The 12,960-nt window shown below is 46.3% G+C and overlaps 1 protein-coding gene across 6 annotated transcripts in view; it reads left to right on the plus strand.

Moving 5' to 3' along the window:
* The window catches only part of SNED1 (sushi, nidogen and EGF like domains 1), a 222,467-nt gene that overhangs the window by 174,809 nt on the left and 34,698 nt on the right, over positions 1–12,960 (plus strand). For all 6 annotated transcript variants that reach the window (XM_075861359.1, XM_075861360.1, XM_075861362.1 and 3 more), the window contains one exon: positions 8,233–8,346. In XM_075861359.1, the coding sequence (XP_075717474.1) occupies positions 8,233–8,346 (114 nt within the window). The remainder of the gene's footprint in view (positions 1–8,232; positions 8,347–12,960) is intronic.

A 12,960-nucleotide genomic window follows, 5' to 3' on the forward strand; every position in this document is an offset into this window, starting at 1 on the left:
ACGTCCCATCTATCCCCTAACTAAACTGAAGTTGCAAGCCTCCTAAAGTGCCTGCCAGAAGCTGCGTATGATACCACGCTGTGTGCCTGAAAGGCGTATCAATTTCCACCACCTCGGCCACTGTGCATTGCGATTCTATAAATATTTGCCATTTAGCGAATAACTGCTTGGCTCCCGTTTCTTTCCGTCTTTCCACCTCCACCCGCTCAAGAGCCAATAACTGTTTCAAACGGGACACTATCATGTCTAGCCCCGGCGTGTCAGTTTCCAGCCATTTACCTAGAAGGCATCTAAAGGCCACCAGTAAAATCGTGTGTACCAAAGGGGGAGGAGATCTCATCCCTCGAGCACCCTCTTCCTCTGGCGGTCGTTCCTGATGGAACAGCAGCGCTTGAGGCGTCATTGGAAGATTCGCCTTCCAATGATCCACAATATAATTGTGTACCATCACCCAATATTGTTTGGTATGAGCACAACCCCATACTCCATGCCACAAATTCGTCAGGGGGGTGTGACATTTGGGACAACACGTAATGCGATCGGGGAAGGACTGTGAAGGCAAAATATTGAAGCCATATATAGCCGAATGCATTAATTTAAAATAGGTTTCTCTCCAGCTCTCGTTCACGATACTCTTCCGTACCATCTCCCAACCCCCCCAATATGATCTCTCCTATACCTGGATCTTGAGTCCATCGTTCTCAGACTTTGAACATAGCCCGTGGTCGCGGGCGGACAAAACAATCCCCAAGTGCTCTATACAACCTTGAAATAGTCGCCCGAAGAGTCGTTGGGCCTATGACCTCATCTAGAGTATGAGTGGTGGCTTCCGTACTCAAATCCCTGAGCCTAGAGGTACAGAATGAGCGCACCTGAAGAACTTGTAAAAAATTAACATTACCCTCTAAGGGTCTGAGTTTAGCGGTGATTTCCGCCCCGGTTAACCATCTCCTTTCCTCTATATGCATAAGGTCCCCTGCGCTATTAATGCCTGCATCCCCCAAGAGGCAAATCTATCCCCACTATCTACTCCCGGTAGGAATTCCGGGTGTCCACACAACGGCATATGTTTAGAGAGCAGGTGAGGCAGGTCAAAGAATTTTCGAACCGCTTTCCAGGCTAGGACTGTATCTCTCAGCACAATGGAGGTTTTGAGACGGCACGGAAGAGAAGCAACTCTTCAGGTTCCAGGGTGAGGCATACGCCCCTTCCAGCTCTAAGTTGGAATAATGGCTCGTTTCGTGGAGCCAATCCACTACATGACGAAAGAGACATACCACGTTATAACCCCTGATATTTGGAAACTTCAGCCCCCCCTCATGCTTGCCTATCATGAGCTTAGTGAGTGCAATGCGAGGCCTCTTTCCTGCCCATATAAATTTTGTGAATGAGGAAGTCAGTTTGGAGACATCCACATGTTTCAGTAAGAGCGGGAGTGTTTGAAAGGGATATAGCAGTCTGGGGAAACTAACCATCTTAATTAGTTATCCAGAAGGGATAACGGCAACTAACACCATCTGGTGAGTTCCGCCTGTATTTTTTTAAATAGCTGTGGATAATTCAGGCCATACAGGGTTTCAGGCGCCTTCCCTATCTTAATGCCTAGATAAGTAATGCAGTGCTTGACCGGAGATATCCCACATCCCAAAGATTGCCAAAAGGTCCTAGGTAACGGTTTGCCCAACTCCAGCAGTTCGCTTTTAGCTAGGTTGACTTTGTATCCCAAGCATTGTCCAAAGTCCTGTAAAAAATTAAAGACAGGTAATAAATGCTCTTGAGGATTTGACATAAAAAGTATCACGTCGTCAGCAAACAGGGCTAACTTAACTGCCTGAGACCCCACCTGAATACCTCTGAACACTGTGGACTCCTGAGGAGTAAACGCGAGCTTGGGGATTATTGTAGACACCTTTCAAAAAGATCCGAAATGCTCCCTGGACATTCATCTTGTCCAGCACCATCCCCAGCCATTCCCACTGTATGTTATCAAAAGCTTTCTCTGCGTCTAGCACCAAGAGTGCCGGCCGGGTACCTGGCTGGGGATCATGCCTGACTGTTTCTAGCACCGTCAACACCTTGCACAGATTAGTCACTGCTGCCCTGCCCTTTACAAAGCCCACTTGGGATTTTCCCACCAATGTGGGTAGATACCTAGCCAAGCGATTAGCTAAAATTTTGGTGAGTAATTTCTGGTCTTGGTCTATCAATGATATAGGACTATATGACCCCTGGTCAAGAGGATCCTTCCCTTTCTTGGGCAATACCTTTTATATGTGCTATTTTGGCCTCCGCTGGGAAAGTACCGGTCCTTAATAAAGTATTATAATATTCCACCAAGATGGGGCTAACTTCCTCTCTTAGGGACTTAAAAAATTCTCCCGTAAACCCATCTGGCCCCGGGGCCTTTCCGTTAGATAAGGTCCTAATGGTACTCGTGATTTCCTCCAATGTAACCTCTGCGCTCAGGTAATCGTTCTGCTCCTGAGTGAGCCCAGGCAAATTTACCTTCTCCAGAAATTCCCTACCTTTTTCGGGGTCAATGGGCGTGTCTGAGTAAAGGGCTTGGTAATACTTACGCAAAATAGTGTTAATTTTTTTAGGATCTGATGTAGGAATTCCGTTGGTATCGTTAAGTGTTAAAATGTGCGACGGTGCATACCTCCCCTTCGCTAGGTGTGCTAATAATTTGCCCGCTTTATTGCCGAAACGCATGAGATCAGCATCAAATTGGGACCGATAAATACTTTCTCTTTTATCTAACCACTGATCAAATTGCCGCTTGGCTTCCCTCCAGGTTTCCCCCAGAGACGTTGACGGAGAGTGTAAAAATGCCGTGCATGCACACTGTAATCGTTCACTCGCCGTCTTGTACCCTTCGGTAGTCTTGCGTTTAAGATTAGACATAAATGTTATAATTTTCCCGCTAATTATCGCTTTAGCTGTACGCCAGTACAATGACGGGTCCGAACGATGCGACGCATTATCCCCATCAAATTCCGTCCACCATCCCCTTAACTTCTGTAAAAAGCCCTCATCCGTTGCCAGAAAGGAGGGGAACCTCCATATAAAATCCAGTCCCCTAGCTACTGTGTCGGCCAGAGTAATGGTAACTGGGGCATGATCCGAAATGATGAGATCCTCTATTGCCGCGTCACGTAACCGGCGGGAAAAGGCGTCATTCACCAGCAAATAATCAATACGCGACCACGATTGATGGACATGGGAATAGTCTGTGTATTCCCGAGCATCTGGGTGTAAACTCCTCCAAGCATCTGTAAGGGCAGTGTGTCTTAAAAAGTCTGGCAAGATCCTATCCCTATTTCTATGCGAAATGGCCCCTGCACTCCTATTCTCCCTGGAGGACCTTACAGTATTAAGGTCTCCCCCCAGCCAAAACCCGGCCTAGAGAACAAAACTAAACTCCAAAGCCATCAGACCTTGACCAAAAGAAAAAGAAAAAACGCCTGCGGCAAGGGCCTTCAACCCCCTAGTACCCATTGGCATAAGAGACTTCACTTTTTTCTGTTGTGCACTAACACGTCCCTCCCTCCCCCTTCCCCCCAAACCTGCGTAGCAATTTTTTTTTTTACCACATATAGTGACAGAGCTGCACCAGCCCATAACATACCATAAACCCCTTGCAGTCGGTACACAGTCTTATACCAAAGGACCAACAGCCCAGAATCCGTTCAGATTACAGTATAGTATATAGACATAAACACTGCTCCACTTCAAGGCTGCCACGCACAACGACCCAGAGGCCCCTACCGAACATTCCCCGAGTATGTGACCTGCAACGGACATGACTAATCCCTTACGAGAGAGAGGCCTTGTAGAATTCTCGATCGGAGATGCATATAAGGAGAGAGCCTAGAACAGGCCCTAACTCAAACTCAAACCCCCTGCAGTGTAAATACGCAGAATATCAAAAAGCATACATTTTAACATTGTAACATTAGAGCAGTTGACGACAGAAAAAAATGCTGCATTATAAGACAGTCAAGTGCAATCATCAAGAATTATCTGCAAACTTATCTGCAAAAGATTGAAACCTGCGATTGATCTACAGCGTCCACAGAACCACCTCATAAGATATAAGGGTCCTGAGAAAACTCCACTCGTCAATCAGGAGACGTAGACCGGGTGCAGTCCCGTGGCCGTCTCTGCGGCTTTGGAGAGTCCCCTCCATTCCTGGATCGTCCTCCACGGGCTCTTCCGGGTGTGGGCATTAAAGCTTCTGCCCAGGTTCGCTCCATATCCAACCGACTCCGTCCGACTTCTCTTGATTTGCGACGTGGGTTGTGTCCTGGACTGCGTTGCTCCTCATGCGGGGGGCGGTTTCTACATAACTCTGCAAGTGCGTCCTTCGCTTCCTTCGGTGTGGTAAATGTCTTGGTCCGACCACTCTCTTGAAACACCCGTAAGATGGCTGGATATTGCAGGTTAAAACGCACTTTCGCTTGGAACAGCGCGGTACAGATCTTGCTGAAAGAACGCCTGCGTTTCGCGACCTCCGTAGAATAGTCCTCGAAAAGTAGCACTCTCATGCCCATTATCTCTAAAGGTCGAGATCTGCTGTGAAATGCCTTCACAAGTGCCACCTTATCATTGTAATCCAACAGCTTAAAGATGACTTGTCTGGGGCGATGCGAGCTGCTGCCGTCCGCTGATGGAAGATTTCTGGAGTCCGGTCCCACCCTGTGCGCCCTTTCCACCCGGCAGGGGCGCTGGCAATGTCCTCTCACATAGACGCTGCAAATCAGAAGGGACCACCACTTCTTTCAGACCCACAAGTTGCACGTTGCTCCTCCTGGAGCGGTTTTCTAGGTCCACCTTGTCCCCCAGCTGCGTAGTAGTAGACAACACCACTTTAAGTTTGGATTGCAGGCGCTCATTTTCATCCTCCAACAGCATTATACGCTGTTCTAATTCATCAGTCCTGGAAGTTACTTGTGCCAGATCCGCATGCATGCGGTTAAGAGAAGCTTGCACCGTTTTTTTCCAGTGCTTTTTGCAGGTCAGGAGCTATCCGCTTAGCCACTTCATGGGCCAGGGCTATATAATCGACAGGTGCAGGATAAGAAGAGGCTATGGGCTCTGCAGGGCTTGAAAACGGGGACTGAGGCTGCTGCAGCTCATCATCCTGTGTGTATAGCGGGGGAGCAGTGGCGGGAAGCGCCGCCATCTTACCTCCCTTCTCCACGGCCGCGGCTGAATCCTCCATGGCTGGCTTGTGTGCGCTTCTGAGGAGGTACCGTTCCATGCAGGCACCACCGGGTACGCTCCTGTGTGCAGGGCCGGTGTCTGACAGCTGATTTTCGCCGCCGAAGCGACTGTTGCAGGCAAGCAGGTTAAGTGGGAGCGGGAGCTCAGTCACTCGCGTCCTGCATCGCCAGCGCCGGAACCGGAAGTCTGCTTCCTTCTTACTGAAGACGTCCGCAAAACTAGCATAATGTGAAGGTAGATCTGAGAGTGACTGAGGCAGTGGGGGCAAAACAGGACGAACCTGTGGCAGGCAGTGGTTAAGGCATTTGGGCCCCCATTGGAGGACTTCTCCAGAACTCCAGTCGAAAACCGGAGCGTGTAGACGAAGCCAAAGCAGACCCAGCAGAACAGGGTTGATAGCTTTAAGTAGGATGAGGAAGGTGATCTGTTCCGAGTGAAGGACTCCGATTTGTAGTGTCAGTTGTTTAGTGACAGACACAATAGGATCGGGGAATGGCAGTCCATTCACAGAGGCAACAGCCGGGGGTCTCTCCAGAAGAGCTGTGGGTAGATGTAGGCGATCTACTAGCTCCTGGTGGCTAAAGTTTGCAGCTGCTCTGGAATCCAGATAGGCAGAGGAGGGGTGTGATGTCTATCCAGAGATGATAGTCACAGGAATGGATAACTTGGGAGAGGCTTAGACGTTTGGGGTCGTCCCACCTAGGGTTGTCTCTCCAACCAAACTTAGGTGCTGGAGTTTCCCGGGTTTGTGGACATTGGCGCACGAAATGGCCTTTAAGGCCGCAACACAAACACAGACCAGAAGAGCGTCTGAACTGTTTCTCCTGCTCGGATAATTTGATTCTGTCTACCTGCATAGATTCTTCAGGTAGAGCAACAGGAAGAGGCAATAGGGGTCTCTGGAATGAGGAAGCCAGTCTGTCTCTCAAAAGTCTCTCCCGCCGAACCTCCTGACTACGTTCCTGGATCCTCATGTCGACCTGGGTATCCAAAAGGATAAGAGCATCCAGGGTAGAAGGAAGATCGCTGCTAGCTAGTCTTTGATGTGTGAGGACAGTCCCTGCGAAAAGGTCGCCACCAACGCCTCATTGTTCCATGCCAACTCTGCTGCCAGTGTAAGGAAGGAGATAGCATACTCTCCCACCGTGGACCCTCCTTGCTTGAGAGTTAGCAGAGTGGCCGCTGCAGAGGATGTTCAACCCGGCTCCTCGAACACAGTATGAAAAGTCTCTAAGTATAATGCTAGGTCTGAGAAGTCAGGGCCCTCTCATTCCAAGATAGGGTTCGCCCATTCTAGGGCCTTGCCAGCAAGAAGGGAAATGATGAACGCTACCTTGGCCTCATCAGAGGGGAAGAGATGAGCAGGCAGTCTAAAATGGATGGTGCATTGGTTGATGAAACCTCTACAGGCTCTAGGATCACTGTCATAGCGAGTTGGAAGAGGCAGCAAAACCATGGATCCAGAACTGACAGTAGGAGTAACGGGCAGTGGAACGGCTTCAGCATCCGGAGGAGGAGCAGGAGGCTGATCCAGTCGGGCAATGATAGTGTTTACTGCCACGAGGAGTTGATTCTGGCGTGCACGCAGGTCACGCATATCCGTTTGCATCACCTGAACGGCGGTCTTAGGTTGGCCAACGGGTTCCCTTGCCTGTGCGTATTGTCACGATTTAGGGGTATGTAGACCCACTAGGCCGCTCCAGTGTAGCGGGTGGCAGCTGGCCAAGTCACAGTCTATATAAAGTTTATGCAAGGTCCTTAGCACAAGGGTACCTGAGAGAGTCCAGACAGTAGCGGGGGCTTTGGCACAGATGGAACTTGACGTGGCAGGTAGCGCCAGACGTGGCAGATGTTACCAGGAGTGGCAGATGACACCAGACCTGGTGTATGACAACAAGCGTAGCAGATGACACCAGACGTGTATAACAGCAGGCGTAGCAGATGAGACCAGACGTGGTGTATAACAGCAGGCGTAGCAGATGACACAACACGACTCCGACACTAGAAAAGGCTCAGGAACAAACAAAGCACGGGATATAGGATACTGGGAGCAGGATACAACTAAGGGACCATTTGCAATACGAACATAGGTAAACAACAACAATGCTCAGTTGAGTGGACGGGCGGAGCCCTTTTTATAGTCTAGGGTGGTTAGGGAACTTTAACATGTGCGTGAGCTGGCCCTTTAAGGTCGAGACTGAGAACGTGCGCACCCTAACATTCAGAGCAGGGCCGGACGGCCGCGAGTGCTGCAGTGTCCTAGGAGGGGGAGATGCAGGATGTCAGTGGACTGTTGTTGCGGCTGTCGCGAGGTAAGGAACGGCAGCGGTCCGTGACCGTGACAACTGTGATATACATGATATATGGTGGCAAATAAAATAGCACAGGTAACAGGTTATATTTGAGTATACGCCATATTTTTGTACTAAAAGGGTTCATACACATGGCTGGATTATGGCTCTTTACAACCTCCGAGTTGTTTGGAGCCATAATAGAGTACTCATATACTTGTATGGGTCCTTACTGTACCTCCTTATGATTTCATATAGAGGCATACAGAAAAAATGTCTTGTTCCATTTGACTCCATATGTCCAGAGGTATTCTTCGTTAAAAGCATTGCTTTCAGGGGAGAATATCTCCATACATATGGCTCCCGACGGACCTGATAGCACACATGAACAGCACATCACCGTACTAGAGACCCGTATAGCCTTCTTGCACTACCATACAGGCTCTGTCCACACGGCTCGGCCTTGTGCATGAGCTCTAAGACACACTGGCTGATAAGAAGCACTGTCTCATTCAGGGTATAAGACACAGGAACATTTTAGCACTTTTCAACTAGGTGGGTTTGTGTTTTCTTCACGTATTCACAGTGTAGTGTGATTGGAGTGCGGTATTGGAGAGGTAGATCCTGATACCTGTACTGACAGAAAATGGGAAAGAAATGTGGGGTTGTATTTATGCACTTTGCTTGACTGCAGTTTTTTATGGTTTATTTCCAGACATTAATGAGTGCTCTTTGGATCCATGTAAAAATGAAGGAACTTGCCAGAATTTATCCGGTGCCTACCTTTGTACCTGCCCTGAGGGCTTTGTTGGTTCCCACTGTGAGACTGGTAAAGAAACAAAAGTTTACATAAGTGGCACATGTTATTACTTGTTTGCTTGTAGTTATAAGTGAGATCAGAGAAAGGCGTAACACACCAGATGTTACAAATAATAGCTCTGCAGTTTGATAAGACCCACTCCCTGTACAATCATCATTTATTTTTCTTTGATCAAATGTTTAGTTCATAAGGCTGTACAGATTAGAGGAGTAACAGAAGTGTGTTTTCTTATCATTCCCCATAGCTTTATAGCTCAAAAGAACAGGGAATCTTAATTTTATTACTTCTGAATATGGTTGGGATCTTAAAGAGGCTCTGTCACCAGATTCTCAAATCCCTATCTCCTATTGCATGTCATCGGCGCTGCAATGTAGATAACAGTAACGTTTTTGTTTTTTTTTAAAACGTTCATTTTTGGCCAAGTTATGAGCTATTTTATATATATATGCAAATGAGCTTTGAAATGGACAACTGGGCGTCTTTTTTTCGTTATGTCCAACTGGGCGTGTATAGTGTTTTTAACTGGGCGTGTTTATGTGTATGACACTGACCAATCCGTGACCAGTCAGCGTCATACACTCCTCTACATTCATTTACAAGCAGCACAGCGTTCTTACTAGAAGTGCAGCCACATACACAAGTGTCCTGATAATGAATACACATGAAATCCAGCCTGGACGTCATGTGTACTCAGAATCCTGACACTTCTGACTCTTTTCTTTGAGATTGCAGCAAGCCACTCGTAATCTCGCGAGATTACGAGGTAAACGAGATTTCGTTTCTATTGCGAGTCAGAAGTGTCAGGATTCTCAATACACATGACGTCCAGGCTGGATGGTCATGTGTATTCATTATCAGGACACTAGATTAACGTTAATCAAGTGTCCTGATAATGAATACACATGACCATCCAGCCTGGACGTCATGTGTATTGAGAATCCTGACACTTCTGAATCTTTTCTCTGAGATTTCCAGCAAGAGAAAAAAAATCTCGTTTACCTCGTAATCTCGTGAGATTACGAGTGGCTTGCTGCAATCTCACAGAAAAGATTCAGAAGTGTCAGGATTCTGAGTACACATGACGTCCAGGCTGGATTTCATGTGTATTCATTATCAGGACACTTGTGTATGTGGCTGCACTTCTAGTAAGAACGCTGTGCTGCTTGTAAATGAATGTAGAGGAGTGTATGACGCTGACTGGTCACGGATTGGTCAGTGTCATACACATAAACACGCCCAGTTAAAAACACAATACACGCCCAGTCGGACATAACGAAAAAAAAAACACCCAGTTGTCCATTTCAAAGCTCATTTGCATATATATATAAAATAGCTCATAACTTGGCCAAAAATGAACGTTTTTTAAAAAAAAACACGTTACTGTTCTCTACATTGCAGCGCCGATCACATGCAATAGGAGATAGGGATTTGAGAATCTGGTGACAGAGCCTCTTTAAGTGTCTTTCTTTGAAGACTACAGTTAGTGCATGGAAGACATTTAGAAGAATTTTATTAAAAAATAAGCATATGCAGTTATACTTGCGCTGCCATCTTCACGCATCATAACCTTGGAATCACTGCCAGGGTCGTATGCCAGTATTGGCACGTCTTGTAGCAGCTTAGTTTTCCCCTCTGAGTGGTGGAACATTACAGCACGGCTCTTGAATGGTGCTGACATTTGGAAACCCATTACATATATGCATGCTTGGTACTTTTGGAGTCTTCATAGAAAGACTCCTGTTTTCTACTCTCTAAATATAATATGCTGTTTGTGAATGTATATTATTAGTGATAATCTTACAAAATTATTTCTGGGACATTCTAAATCACATAAGATGCAGAACTCGCAAATAATAAATTTAGTCCTTTGGACTTGGGTTAAATGCATGATGTATGCCAAAAATCACTTTTAGTGCACAAGGTGGCCTTGTCTACTTACACTTCAGATCTGTGTCACCATTGTGTGTTCAGCTCCTCAGGCTTCTCATATACCCCCTATTCCTCTTACAGTGGCAAAGTGTCTCGAGTTTAAATTTGTTGCCCTGGTCCTTACTGCATTTTTTAGACAAATATTCCAGTTCTTATAAACTAATTTCCACAGGGACAGGCTACATTTTCATGCAGGTCTCCAGCGAACGCTACCCCTGTACCTTTTGATAATTTTATTAAATGTTATATTTTTTTCCTAATTTCACCTCTTGTTACTCAAGTTGGTTCTCCATAAAAACTGTTTTATCTTAAAGAGGCTCTGTCACCACATTATAAGTGTCCTATCTCCTATATAAGGAGATGGGCGCTGTAACGTAGGTGACAGTAATGCTTTTTATTTAAAAAAACGATCTATTTTCACAACGTTAGAAGCGATTTTGGTTTATGTTAATGAGCTTTCTTAATGCCCAAGTGGGCGTACTTTTACTTTCGACCAAGTGGGCATTGTACAGAGGAGTGCATGACGCTGACCAATCGGCATCATGCACTCCTCTCCATTCATTTACACTGCACTAGCGATATAGATATATCGCTATGTGCAGCTACATACACAAACCCTAACATTACTGCAGTGTCCTGATAATGAATACACATGACCATCCAGCCTGGACGTCATGTGTACTCAGAATCCTGACACTTCTGACTCTTTTTTGTGAGATTCCGGCAACTAAACCAAATCTCGTTTAGCTCCGTAATCTCGCGAGATTTGGTTTCACTTGCCGGAGGGCTTGTTAGGGCTTGTTAGGGCTTGTGTATGAGGCTGCACATAGTGATATAACTATATCGTTAGTGCAGTGTAAATGAATGGAGAGGAGTGCATGATGCTGATTGGTCAGCGTCATGCACTCCTCTGTACAACGCCCACTTGGTCGAAAGTAAAAGTACGCCCACTTGGGCATTAAGAAAGCTCATTAGCATAAACCAAAATCGCTCCTAACGTTGTGAAAAAAGATCGTTTTTTTTAAATAAAAAGCATTACTGTCACCTACATTACAGCGCCCATCTCCTTATATAGGAGATAGGGCACTTATAATGTGGTGACAGAGTCTCTTTAAAGGGGTTTATCCAGAATTGACAATTATCACCTACCACTACCGCTGGGAGCCCTACCGATCGCAAGAAGGAGGATCCCGAACCAATTGTTCCTACTAACTACTCGACTGCAGCGAGGAGGACATTCAATAAAGTGGCGGTCGAGCATGCGTGATGCTGCTCCATTCAAAGTCTATGGGAATGACAGAAACAGCCCAATACAGTGCTCAGCTGTTTCCGTCAGTCGCATGGACATTGAATGGAGAGGCGGGCAAATGTTCGACCTCCGCTCCAATTAAGCTCCTCCTCACTGCGGGATCGTTCCTGCAATCGGTGGGGGTGGTGATCAGATGGTAATTGTCTATTCTGGTACAACCCCTTTAAAATACTTGCAGTGTAGGAATACTGCATTATATTTGCAGTATTATATAATGCAATATATTTAAAGGGGTTGGCTCATTACAACATCTCCTGTCTATATGCCCGATTAGAGCATATGGATATAATTAAAGAGACCCCTCTATGTACCGTAACAGAGAATCAATGCAAACAGCAGCTTTTGCTCTTATTGACCCGGCCTGTCCATGTGTAATATGCAACACCAGGAAATGCGGGCACCACTGAAATAAGACAATAAGAGTGCCAGTTTTATGTGGACAAAAATTGTAATAAACCTTTAAAAAAACAAAAAACCCACGTATAACTGACTCCCCTCTAGAACAATGACAATAATTTTTTTATATTATTATGTGATACTATATGGAGGATATTTATTCGTGTATTTATGTCATCGATCTGGTGTAAATACATTGAAAAATATGATGTTCGTACTAAGCGCTAATTCTTTTAACAATTTTCGGATTGGAGGGGGTGTGGCCAACTGCCGACTTGGACAGTCGCATGCTTTAGGAGCTCCGAATCCAGCTGAGTTTTTCCACCTATTATCCTGCTGACATTACCGCTAAAATTCCTCTACGGTCTGGCAGACGTTGCCGTCGACAAGGTGCTACTGAGATGAACCGTACACGCCAATCCTTGGTGACTGAAAGAGTTTGCGCGCGCTACTCCCCAAGATGGTGCCGGAGACTCTGTATCATTGCCGACTCCCTCATCAGAGGGTGAGCATCTTGATCCTCCGTCTGATGCAGAGCCTGCACTCACCCTAGTGCAAGTATCCTCCAAACTCCTAGACGCGATCCAGCAGTCTACGTCATCCTTAACTGGGAAGATAGCCGAGGTGAAGTCTGATGTGGGCCTGCTCAGGCAGGATTTGCAAAATTTGAGAGACCAGGTGAGAGAGACGGAAGATCGCATTTCCGGGCTGGAGGACAGGGTGGCACCGCATACATCAAAGCCGGCTCAACTTGAAAAGGTTTCAAACCAATGGATAAAACGCGCGGATGATTTGGAAAACAGTCTTCGCCGCAATAATATAAGGATTTTGGGACTACCTTAACCCCTTAATGACCAGGCCATTTTGCACATTAATGACCAAGGATTATTTTTTGTTTTTTCACGGTCGTATTCCAAGAGTCCTAACTTTTTTTTAATTCCGTCGACATAGCCGTATAAGGGCTTGTTTTTTGCGGGACGAGTTGTATT

This window comes from Rhinoderma darwinii, chromosome 4 (genome assembly GCF_050947455.1).
Source record: "Rhinoderma darwinii isolate aRhiDar2 chromosome 4, aRhiDar2.hap1, whole genome shotgun sequence".
Classification (NCBI taxonomy): domain Eukaryota; kingdom Metazoa; phylum Chordata; class Amphibia; order Anura; family Rhinodermatidae; genus Rhinoderma; species Rhinoderma darwinii.